Source organism: Nannobrachium achirus (genome assembly GCF_963921795.1).
Source record: "Nannobrachium achirus genome assembly, chromosome: 21".
NCBI classification, from domain to species: domain Eukaryota; kingdom Metazoa; phylum Chordata; class Actinopteri; order Myctophiformes; family Myctophidae; genus Nannobrachium; species Nannobrachium achirus.
Genome location: NC_137828.1, coordinates 9,472,415 through 9,484,848, shown reverse-complemented (window position 1 = coordinate 9,484,848; position 12,434 = coordinate 9,472,415). Strand labels below are relative to the sequence as shown.

The window sequence follows — 12,434 nt, the reverse complement described above, 5'->3', positions numbered from 1 at the left end:
AGGGGGTGGTCAAGACTTGGCTGCATGACCCGAATTAATTTCTACTTGCCAGATTTTTTTTTTTTGTTGAAAAAAATCAGATAATGTCGTAGGATCATAAATCATGCTCTAATTTGCATTTTGGAGATATTTTTCACAATAATAACATGTTCTAGACATTCTAATGATCACCAAAAAAAATATTACAGGCATTTTTACTTTTTGTGAGGAATAGCTGCAGTGAAAAAGTGAGATGTTGTTCGTCCAGACTCTGGACTGCCATTGTGGCCAATGGCATTGTAATACTAAACAATAGGATTTAATGGTGATCTTAATGTGAAAAAAAGAACAGGAAAACTAATTATAACATTTTTTTTTTAAATATTATTATTATTTTTTTGCCAAAAAGCATCGCTGGGCCTTGCAGGGTTAATGGTGTTCAGAGGGCTCAGACAGCTACGAACATGAAAAACCACACAGCTGATCCTCTGGTTGGTGTGCTAACGTGCACTGACTCACCCACAGCAAGCGATGACGCAGTCTGCAGGCTGTGTGAACTGCACATGCCCACACTGTCATACAGTACACTCCACCAGGGACGTGCTGGCCATTGGGAAAAGCGGGACAACTCCCGAACGGCCGGTTCATTCCCGGCCGGTCCAGGCCGGCCATTAAGAAAAAAATACAAATAAAATGTCGGCCTTCGTTCCATTTTGGGGGCTGGGCGGCCAACAAAGTAAATCGTCACTGTCGGGCAGAAACCTCGTATCTCCAAGTTTCAAATTTGTACATTTTATTCGCAAAGTAAAGCCCTGCTTCATCATACAAGGCTGTTGCACAAAAGTATTGAAAACAGCAGATTTACAAGCACACAACGCCTCGCACCGCGAGGCGTTGTGTGCTTGTAGATCGGCTGTTTTCACTAGTTTAGATAAATTTTTAAATGATAAATACAAAACAAACGGTTTTGGACATACAAGGTTTCCACCCGACAGCGACGAAATATAATTCATGTAATTGGCCCACTGGCTTGTCACTTGTCATGATCTGAAATGGCAAATCTTTGAGTAGCAGCAGCGCTATAGAGAGATCTCTCTCTGTAGCGCGCAATGAGGGCCTCTACAACTCTTTTTCCCAGGCTGAATCAGGGGCCCAGCACGTCCCTGAGACTCCACTCTCTCTACTGTCGGTGTCACCCTCAGTGGTGCGTGGACAAAGTAAGAATTGCAAAGTATTTTAAATCTGATATTTCCACTAATATATTTCTGGCAAGTATGGGACCCAAGTAGGGCATTCACGAATAGTGATTTTTAGTATTCAAATTATTCGACCTCAAAGTATTCGAATAGTCCAATATTCGACAGGACTCGCCAAACTGTCAAATATTAAGTAAGCAAGAGGCGAACATTGTGAAAATAGTTGTGAGCATGTAGATCTGCTATTTTCACAATACTTATCTGCGGAACCGAGTCACAATAAATGTAATACCTACAATTCCAAGTGCTTGTCAGGGTGGGGGACCCCAGTTCAAATATGTTTATTTTGGGGGTCACGGCCTAAAAAGGTTTGAGAACCCCTGGTATAGAGCATTAACAAATTAATTCATCCACCAGGCGCATTGACAACTCATTCTTATGACTTCCTATCTCACCAAGCTTTATAAACTATATATGTTTTAAAGAGAAAACAATAAAAAAATAAATATATGCGAATATTTGACTTCGGTGAGCAACGTCGAATAGTGAGTTTGATATTCGAATATTCGAATATTTGAATATTTGGTGAATGCCCAAGAGACCCAAGAGTCTCTGCTTAGAAATGTAGTGGAGTTAAAGTCATCAGCTTGAAAAACAAAACGCTAAATAAATGCAAAACATGTACTTTTAAGTACGATACTCAAGTAAAGGTCCTTTGTTACTGTCCACCACTCTCTGACAAACAGCATGTGACGCTGAGACTGAATTTATTTATTTATTTTTCTTCAGAATAAAAGATGAAGGCCTGGGTTTCCAAGGCTACTCATTCTTAGACGCGGACGCACGCGCACACACGCACACGCGCACACGCACGCACGCACACACACACACACACACACACACACACACACACACACACACACACACACACACACACACACACACACACAGAGGAAGCTGACAACATGCCAAGTAGAGAGGATTCTGAATTGTGAGAGATGATTCGAATGGCACGACAGATGGATGGACAGGTGGAACGTGCACGCACACACACACACGCACACACGCGCGCGCGCATGTGCGCACACAAACACACACGCCCGCAAGTGCTAGTGAGTCCCTACAAGAACTGTTCGGGTGGAAATGTTACATTTCAGGATTTAAATAAAAAAGAAGCATGAATAGCAGATCTACAAGCTCAAAGCGAAAAATAACTAAATGAAAGTTCAAATATTGAACTCAAGAGTGTACAATATAGTGTACAGATACAGTGTAGTTACCTGACTCCACCCTCCTCTGTAGATGAAAGGCAGAATGAACGCTCCACAGGTCACACTCACAGCCAGCACCATCAGCCCTCGATGCACCTATTGCCACAATTAAATGTTTTTTGTTACAATAATAAAGTGTTAAATAGCTCTATATTGTGACAGTAATCTTTGTTATATTATAGAGTGTCTGCTCAGTAACAGGGGTTCTCCACAGGCCCGGCTGCAGGATGAAATGACTAAGGGGGCTTTTGAAAATTGTGAGGGGGCACATATTTTTTATTTAGACTAGTAATAATGAACATTCTTTTTATTATCTATAATACCTACAACAGATGCCAGTTTTTGGGAGCTGAAATAACAGCCGCTGCTACTGCGCTGTGGTTTAGGTGATTTTAAATTGCGGATTAAACTGTGTTTCAATACTGTTATTGTAATCTCTATGACAATAATAATATTCAGCCAATATTTGTGTTGTTGTTGATATTGTCTTGACTTTACATAGAATATAAACTGAGGGGGCACAACTTGCAACTGAGGGTGTCTCTCTAGCACAAAAGAACACGTTCAGGTCGGAATACCAATTTTCAACCTGGAGAACTCAATAAAGCAGGGGTAGGCAACCTTAGGCACGGTGCCAACATTGGCACAGGGGAGGGTGATCACTGGCACACTGGCAGAAGTGTGAGAGAGAGGATTTATATATTTTTTAAATAAAGTCACCTAATTTGCAGCAACTTACATTCCTGCACATAATTCTACGTTCATAAAAATTCTGAACTTTGATATGGGGAGGGAATCGGGGAGATAGTTGGACTATTGCTTAGTCTAATGATCATTATAAAAATGTCCTAACAATTAAATATGTCTGAATTTTTTATGGGGTGTCATTAAAATGTATGTTGACAATGGCATGGCACACTCACTATTTAGAAAATAAAAAATGGCACTTCATTTAAAAAAGGTTGCTGACCCCTGCAATAAAGGATAAACAAGTGAAATTTTAAAGTGATAACAAAACGAAATGAGAAGACAAAATTGGAACTAGAACAACTGATTGGATGAAATTGGCAACCCACCTGGACATTTATGTTCTGTTTATTAAAAAGAGGGACAGGCAGGGAGACCCCCGATAAAATAGCAAAAGATTTCCTAGTAGTGGAGATGAAAGCAGGCGTCATGCTGACCTGGAACCAAGGCTTGTGTCCCAGCAGTGTGGTGTTTGTCCACTGCTGTTTGTAATGTCGAGCCACCAGCACTCCTGTGCTGACCAGCACCATCCAAGCACACAGCATCAGTACCCCTGTGAACACACACGTAGTCTATGGCAGGGGTTTTCAAAGTGGGTGACGGGGCACCCTCCATGGGGTGCCGCAACGGCAGTCCAGGGGTGCCGCAAGATATTTGGAATTTATTTGGACACTTGAAAAAATACTTAGTATCATTTTAAACTTGAAGTACAAAGTTATTTTCAGTCAGTTCTAACCAAAATGGCTGTTATCTCAACGTTTTCCTCGCAACATAATCACTAAAATATCATTACTCAGGCAGAAACCTCTGTCGCACAAAACTAGTGAAAACAGCCGATCTACAAGCACACAACACCTCGCGATGCGAGGCGTTGTGTGCTTGTAGATCTGCCATTTTCACTAGTTTAGTGCATTTTATAGATGATAAATACAAAACGAACGGTTTTGGACACACAAGGTTTCCATCCGACAACGCCGATATGCTATAAATATTAGGAGTGAAAATTATAATGTAGGGGTGCCTCGGATAAAAAAAAAATATTTATGGGGTGCCCTGAGACAAAAAAGTTTGGGAACCCCTGGTCTATGGGCCAGTAGGACTTGCTTGTAGTTGTTTTATCTTGTTTGGCATGTTGGTGATTGGTGACAGGGCATCGTTTGGGTCATCAGGGGATGGCAATTGCCACACTAGTGTTCACATTTAACCTCAAATTCAGTTGTTTAAAGGACAACTTTGTTTTTTTACAACAAGGGTTCATATTTTAGACAGTCAATAGAGAAAAGAAAAGATGTGTTAAAAATGTTTTCATTTACGTCTTTCTATCGTATTTTAAAAAATTTGATTTGCCTGCATGCCCCTGGGTTGGGAGTCGGGGTGGCTAAATATGTATTTTTAGACCCAATAAGTACATTCCCAAGATGCACTGCAATCTTTCATGGGCAGATGTGACTTATGGTTAGTTGATCTGCAAGAAAGGGGGCTTAATTGGTAACTTATTTTTTTGCCACCCCCAATTTCTTTCTGAAATTACGCCTCTGAAGATTGTTTATTGGTGAACGAACCGTGCACTTTAATGAGCAGTGGTGAGTGTGAGCCGGTCAGATCTCGTGGTGGTCCGGTGATCAGGGTCCCATCGGTGGAGATCAGGGGCTGGCGCTCGTGTCTGTAGATCAGACCTGTGGAAGACAGTCGCATTTTCATCATCTTCCTCCGTCTGGCAGAACCTTGTATCTCCATTAGGGGTGTAACGATACATTTTAATAGCAATTCGATACATATCACGATACATGGTTGACGATACGATACATGGACGAATGACGATATTGGTTCATTCATGGCGATACGATACGATACGATTCAATGATTTAAAATCGATTTAGCAAAGACATTAAATCTGTGTAAAAGGTGTGGCTAGTGCAGGTTTTTAAGGGAAACATGTATTATTATGGATATAAATAAGTAAACACAGTGATTATCTGCCAAATACATGGACATTGTATATTGACAAACCTGCACCTTGACATGAACCCAGAGATTATACACATTTATCGATAGACAAGTGTAGCTATATGGAAAGGAAAAGTAATTAAACCCCTCCTTTTCATTTTTTCTTCTTAAAAATGCTAAATACAATTCACAAGTAGGCAGTATCGATACAATCGATTCTTTGCACTGCCGATTCGATACGATACAAAATAAAATGATACGATTCGATTTTAGCTGTTTTCATTTCGATATACTTCGATTTTTTAAGTTAAAAACGATATTTCGATACAGTTACTTGATCGTTACACCCCTAATCTCCATATTTCGACTTTTGATGTTTTATTTGTATTTATTTATTAATCAACACCCTAGCCTACTTTGTTATACTCCAGTGTGTAGAAAAACACAAGCTCAAAAGGCATCACATAACGACACGTTATGAGCTTGTAGATTGCCTATTTTTGTTACCTTTTTTTTTACTTATAATTTTTATCCCACAATTTTGTAACCCATTTTTTCACCCAGTGCCAATTGCCTATGTAATCCTGGGCTCTGCTCTCCCTCTGCCGCACCTGGGGAGACAACGGACTGACCTCATGCTTCCTTCTATGCATGAGGAGTCCAAGTTGCTTCTTTTCACCTGACAGTGGAGATTTCCCTGGTTTGGACTTATAGCGCGTGGAAGGAACACGTTATTCCAACCAGTTCCTTTCCCCTCCATCAGGCGCCCCCGGCTGGCCAGGGGGAGGCATTATTGAGACCAGGATTATTGCATGTTTTTGTGAGGGTATCAACCCTAGGAGACACAGGGAGAACCTATTTTTGTTACCTTAATTTGGGAGAGTGGAAATGAAATTGGTGTGAATGGTTTTATTTTTAATAGATATCGAACCAATGAACAGTGTTTTTTTTTCTTTTTCTTTTCTTTTTTAATAATCAGTCAATCAATTGTGTTGCAGCTTGGATCAGCGTAATCTCTCAAGACAGATTCATCTAACAGCAGAATCTGTCAGCACCACTGCCCTAAACATGTAGTGTTGTTCTTAAGCCCCTATCAGAGTCTGCGGTGAAGAGCCTACCACCGCAAATTTTAGGTGTAAAGCTATCCACCTAAAGTGAGAAAATAAGTGGAGGCCATCATAGTCAGTCACGGTGAAGTCCTATCACTGTGACTGACTGGTCTAGATAGACCAATCAGTGAACGGGGTGACGGGCCGATCTGTCTGAAAGTAAAAACAGAGAGATGTGTCGGGGTTCGCCGTGGATAGCTCTTCACCGCGAGTAATGACGTAATGTTGTAGTTTTATGACTTAAAAAGACTACACCGCGGTGGATAGCTTATCACCGCGGTGCCTACTATGATAGGGGCTTTAGTAGGAATAAACACAGGAGGAACTGGGTGAACTAAGAGAGGGGAGGAGCCAAACCGAGTTCCTTTTTCTATAAAAGAAGTGGTGCCCTGTCTGACAGCTAAAAACAAAAGGAAAAAAAAACATTTTTGTCCCGCTTTTTTTTTTACTGAATGGCTTCCAACCAACGTACGGTAGTTTAAGTTCTTATCTAATGTTATCTCTCAGAAAACACATTTTCAAGGTTTTAAATCAATCAATATACGTACATTTGGGGGCCCACCTGCAATGTATAACCTCAGATTGAGAATCACTATACATCAGGGGTCTTCAACAGGGGGTCCGGGACCCCTAGGGGGTCCTCAGAGTTACTACAGGGGGTCCTCCAAATCTTTGTGTGATAGAAGTTTTTTTTTCTTCTCCTTTTTTATATTAACCACTTGAACCCTAGGGTCATATCCTGAAAACTTTAGCCGAAAATAGCAGATCTACAAGCTCACAACGCCTCGCAGCGCAAGGCGCTGTGAGCTTGTAGATCGGCTATTTTCGGCAAAGAGGTTTGGTGTAGAGGGGAAAAAGAGTAGACTAAGTTCAAGAAGAATTGACATGAATCCGAAATACACTTGTGAAAATTGTGCTGTCAAGAGATGAAACTATATGGAACAGGTTGAGGGGGTCCCTGCTTCATCTCTCTCTCAACTAAAGGTTCCCTGGCCTGAAAACGTTGAAGACCCCTGCTATACATCATTCTGAACCTCTCAGCTCCACAAGCAGCTCTCAATTCAGCCAAAGCTGTCAGCTCATAACACGTCCATTAATATTCAACACAACAACGGTGCAATGGCTGCTGCTTCGTACTGTCAAGTGGAAGGAAGCAATCATTCCACACTGTCAAAACAATTCTTCCAGCACTCAACACACCCACGGTGTGAGCTGTCACATTTAAAAACAACAACTGACGTACATGCACACACAGTGCAGCCAGCCACCAAGCTGTGTTCAAAACTATCAGTATAGTCCCCACAACCAGAGCTGGAAAGTATATTTATTCAAATGCTCTATTTACCTGAGCATCAGCATGTAGATCGGCTATTTTCAAAATTTCTGCTTCTAATATTTGACAATTTGGCCAATGTTTAATTTGTCATTTTAGAGGTATTACAAGGTCCTTAAATTGTCACTTTAGAAATGTGCAGATACCCTCTATACACTTAAACTTTATGTTGGTTTGTTTTCTGTTGAGAGAGAAAACTATGTTGCACATTAAGTTAATCATCTGGGAACCCCCCCAAAATAAATTGGGGGCCGCCTTGGTCCCGACCCACAGGTTGAGAACCACTGCTCTGACTATTCAGCTATGGCCGGCCCAAACTACTACTTCTTCCACCACTGCCACACACTGTGTCACACGGTGGGGTGGTGTGGAGTCAGTCACTTACTTGGAACTATAATAAAGAGATGATTCATTCATTCCTGTGGTTAAAATACTCTCTGGGTTGTGGAATCCGCATGCTGTTTAAAGGGAAACACTCTAACTGTGACTATGCATTTCAGTTCTCTGGTTATGTTGTGAGCTTGTAGATTCAACTGTAGATTAGATGCTATGATTGGATGTTTGTAGATGGATGTACTTCTATATTCACTATTCATCGTACGAGAGGTATAGTAGGGCTTAAGTGGTTACCATGTCGGAAAAGACAGTGAGTTTTATAAGATTTAAAGCTATACTATGTAACTTTTTTAATAAAACAAATCTTGAAATTGTCCTAACTATTAAATCGCTAAAGTTTTAGAACACCCACTCTGTTAATTTCAGCCCCAAAAGCCTTTTCTTTATATGTGTTCTATTGAGCCCGTGTGGCCGTGACCGGGACTGTTTTTCCCGGCAAAATTACGTCATCTGCATCATTCTGTATACGTGTCCCCCTACCGGCCAATCACAGCGCAGATCATACACTGCCGGCCAATCAGCGCGTCTTGCCGTCTTCTCAGGAAGTAGCTTGCCTCAACATAACAGCATTAACAGCATTACTCTGGTCTGGTGTAGGAGAATGCCTGGTCGGAGAGGGATGCGAGACCCCTCTAAAGATTCGTCTCGGCGAGCTGCAGGCACACGCGGTGGTCTGAGGCCCGGTCCGCGGCGAAAAACGGCCGAAAAATGCAGACGCGATCGCGGTTTGCTATACTGCTATTGACAACTAGTTGAGCAACTTACACAGTATAGCTTTAAGCAAAGAATGACCACTCTATACTAGAGTGGCCGGGATCAGATGTGGCCATTGCTGCACAGTTTTGGGGACATAATGCTCCAACATTTCACTCTTTCTATCTGTACAGTATGAGTGAGTGATAAATAAACCACTCTTGATTCTTGGTTCTCAAACCCACGCAGACACTCACCACGTTCAGCTTTGCCGTGGGCCAGAAACAGGAAGTAGGTGTGGTTTAAGTGGAACCTGTTCTCTTGCTGGGGGAGGAGGATGTTTCTATGGAAACGACATTGGATGATGCCGTCGGACAGTCTCCAGGCCCGCCCCCACAGAGAGTCCTGAGAACACACCAACACAGCACCAGTTCAAACCAGTTCAACCCAGTTCAAGCTAGTTCAAACCAGTTCAAGTTAGTTCAATCCAATTCAAGCTAGTTCAACCCAGTTCAAACCAGTTCAACCCAGTTCAAGCTAGTTCAACCCAATTCAAGCTAGTTCAACCCAATTCAAGCTAGTTCAACCCAGTTCAAGCTAGTTCAACTAGTGTGTGTGTGTGCAGGGACGTGCTGGCCATTGGGAAAAGCGGGACAATTCCCGAATGGCCGGTTCATTCCCGGCCGTTCCAGGCCGGCCATTAGGAGAAAATTAAAAGTAAAATGTCGGCTTCTTCTATTTAAGGGGCTGGGCTGCCAACAAAGTAAATTGTCACTGTCGGGCAGACACCTCGTATCTCCAAGTTTCAAATGTATAAATTTTTTCGCAAAGCAAAGCCTTGCTTCATCATACAAGGCCGTTGCACAAAAGTAGTGAAAACAGCCGATCTACAAGAACACAACGCCTCGCACCTAGTTTAAATCATTTTTAAAATGATGAATTCAAAACAAACAGTTTTGGACATAGAAGGTTTCCACCCGACAACGACGAAATATAACTCATGTACAGTAATTGGCCCACTGGCTTGTCACTTGTCATAATCTGAAATGGCAAATCTTTGAGTAGCAAAGAGAGAGATCTCTCTCTATAGCGCGCAATGAGGGCCTCTCCAACTCTTTTCCCCAGGCTGAATCAGGGGCCCAGCACGCCCCTGTGTGTGTGTGTGTGTGTGTGTGTGTGTGTGTGTGTGTGTGTGTGTGTGTGTGTGTGTGTGTGTGTGTGTGTGTGTGTGTGTGTGTGTGTGTGTGTGTGTTTGTGTGTTGGGGGGGGGGGGGGGGGGGGGTACCTCAGGTTCCAGTACAGGGTGAAAGCGTCCAGTAGTATATGCAGGACTGATGTGAACTGTGTCATCGTCTCTCACACACAGATACACGTCATCATTTCCCTGCAAACAACACCGCCAGAGTACTGCTATTTACAAATGCAGACCAATGTTGATATTGATAACATTATCAACAAATCAAATATGCTGTGTATTATGGCTGTCAGGTGGAAGCCTAATGTTCCCCCAGAATATGGAAGCTGGGGTTAATATAATATACAAAAAATGAACATATATTCAGTGAGGTTTTTCTGTGCATTCCTTGTTTTTGAGCGGCGGTAGACCGCTCCATAGCATGACTGTGTGTGTGTGTGTCTGTAGCCTGTACATCCTAGACTTAAATCCTAGTCGAAGACGTTATGCAAGCACGACCACCGCTCACTTCACACTGGGTGTGATTTTTCTTAAAGGGCCATTTCACCTCTGGGTCAACCCGATCTTATTTTATTGTTGTTTGGGACACGATCAACACAATCCTGAGTTATTGTTTGTGTTCAATCTGTTTTTTTAGATATTTTAGTATTTCAGCATGTACTAGTGATGCATTTTGCATCATATGATGCGTTTTGCATCACTAGTACATGCTGAAATACTAAAATCTCAAAACATAGATTGAACACAAACAATAACTCAAGATTGTGTTGATCGTGTCCCAAACAACAATAAAATAGATCGGGTTGTCCCAGTGGTGAAATGGCCCTTTAAGAATAAGGGATGCCTGCATTGGCCGGATGTCCCTCATTTGAACGTCGGGTAGTTGTCAACTCTGCCTACCATCCACTTGTCCAGGGACAGAGCGAAGGCCACGTATCCGTCAGCGGGTCCGCTGAGCTCGAAAGTCACACTGGTCCCCGCCGGCGCGTCATCGCTGAACGACAGGAAGTAGCAGTAGTGGTCGGAGCGCGGGTCGCATCCTGCCGGGTCACTGAGACACGACTTCCTGGTGCCACACCCTTCTGACGAGAACTGAGGAGGAGGAAGATGATGATGATCAGGAGATTAACAGTTAAAATGTGCCTGTGCTGTCTTGATGTTCGGTCTGAACAGACGCACACACGTGTGCTGTGCCAGCCTGTGTGTGTGTGTCTTTAAGTGGCACATTGCTGCACTGTGTCTCTTGTTTGTGTTTAAATACCGTAAATAACCAATTAATAGCCCGGTGGCAAACTGACGCCTGGTCTCCTTTAAACCCCCGGGGTTTAAAGGACCCCATTTTGCTCAATAAAAGTCTGTCTTAAATAAACGCTAGGTTCGTTTAAACGCCTGGGCCATTATTTGCAATTTATTTTAACTTATGGTCATTTATGGTGCAGAATCACTCATTACCTACTGCCGCTGCCTGGGTGTTCATACCAATTAAAATTATTATTACCCCTATTATATAGTTTGAGTAAAAAAAATAACCAAATAATGGCCCAGTGCTGGCCAGTGCCAAAATAAATAAAAGCCTGTTACCAATAGCCGCCTGGCCTCTTTTAAGCGCCCGGGGTCCGACCCCATTTTGCTAAATAAACGCCCAGGCTACTAATTGGTTATTTGCGGTAGTGTAATTGACTTGTAATCATCTTTGTGTTGCCGTGCCCATACATACATACATACATAGGACAGACTAACATTCACTGTCAAATGTAGGAATGTAGAATGTAAAAACAACAACAAAAACAAAAGTATTGCCTTACAGTGGTGGACAGAGGGGTGGAGGTGGTGGGGTGTTCAGGGGTGGTGCTGGTGGTGCTGGTGGTGCTGGTGGTGCTGGTGGTGCCGGGGGAGCTGGCGACCAGCGGGAGCGCCGTTGGACTGGTAGGGACCCCTATCAGAGAGACCACCGGACCTGGGACCCTCACCCAGTACAACCTATAGTTGTGGACCACCGTTACACTGCAAGAATATACAGTTAGACAGACAAACAAACAGACAGATAGAGGCTCAGGCTCTGATGTCTTTAAATGAAAATAGTGTATTCAAAAAGAAAATAAATACTCACAAGAATTGCACTCTTTCGGGAGGGTTCTCTGCAGCCACCCAGACCGCTTGCACCGTGGTCTTTGTGGAGCCGCTACGGTGACTAACTCCAGATGCCTTTAAAATTATAGGTTTTCAATTCAGAATGCCACAAAAAAAACTGCAAAAACAACCTTAAAATGACGTAGAAATTAGATTTTTATAGTCATTTGTGGCTGTGACGTGGTGTGAACCCCATGGAGAGGGCCTTTCAGTGAGGCTTCACAGCCATGGTGAAGAGCTTGTGGTTGCGTGTGGAGTGTGGTAAATGACACCATTCATTACTAAGACACTTGCTGTGGGGCTTTTAAGCCGTGACATCATTTTGTAGTCAGACCTCCAAGCAGATTTAGGGCTCTATTATGATCCAGGTCTTATGACTTATGCCTTAACTTCTTTGCCTTTTTTTTTTACAATATATATATATATATATATATTTTA

The 12,434-nt window shown here is 42.5% G+C and overlaps 1 protein-coding gene across 1 annotated transcript in view; it reads right to left on the bottom strand.

Annotated features, from left to right (window-relative positions):
- frrs1b (ferric-chelate reductase 1b) overlaps positions 1-12,434 on the bottom strand; it is a gene marked incomplete at its 5' end in the record, with an annotated part of 33,360 nt that overhangs the window by 13,073 nt on the left and 7,853 nt on the right. The window contains 8 exons of the mRNA XM_080752416.1: positions 2,456-2,542; positions 3,631-3,746; positions 4,756-4,869; positions 8,929-9,076; positions 9,957-10,055; positions 10,767-10,958; positions 11,672-11,870; positions 11,977-12,071. Of these exons, the coding sequence (XP_080608542.1) occupies positions 2,456-2,542; positions 3,631-3,746; positions 4,756-4,869; positions 8,929-9,076; positions 9,957-10,055; positions 10,767-10,958; positions 11,672-11,870; positions 11,977-12,071 (1,050 nt within the window). The remainder of the gene's footprint in view (positions 1-2,455; positions 2,543-3,630; positions 3,747-4,755; positions 4,870-8,928; positions 9,077-9,956; positions 10,056-10,766; positions 10,959-11,671; positions 11,871-11,976; positions 12,072-12,434) is intronic.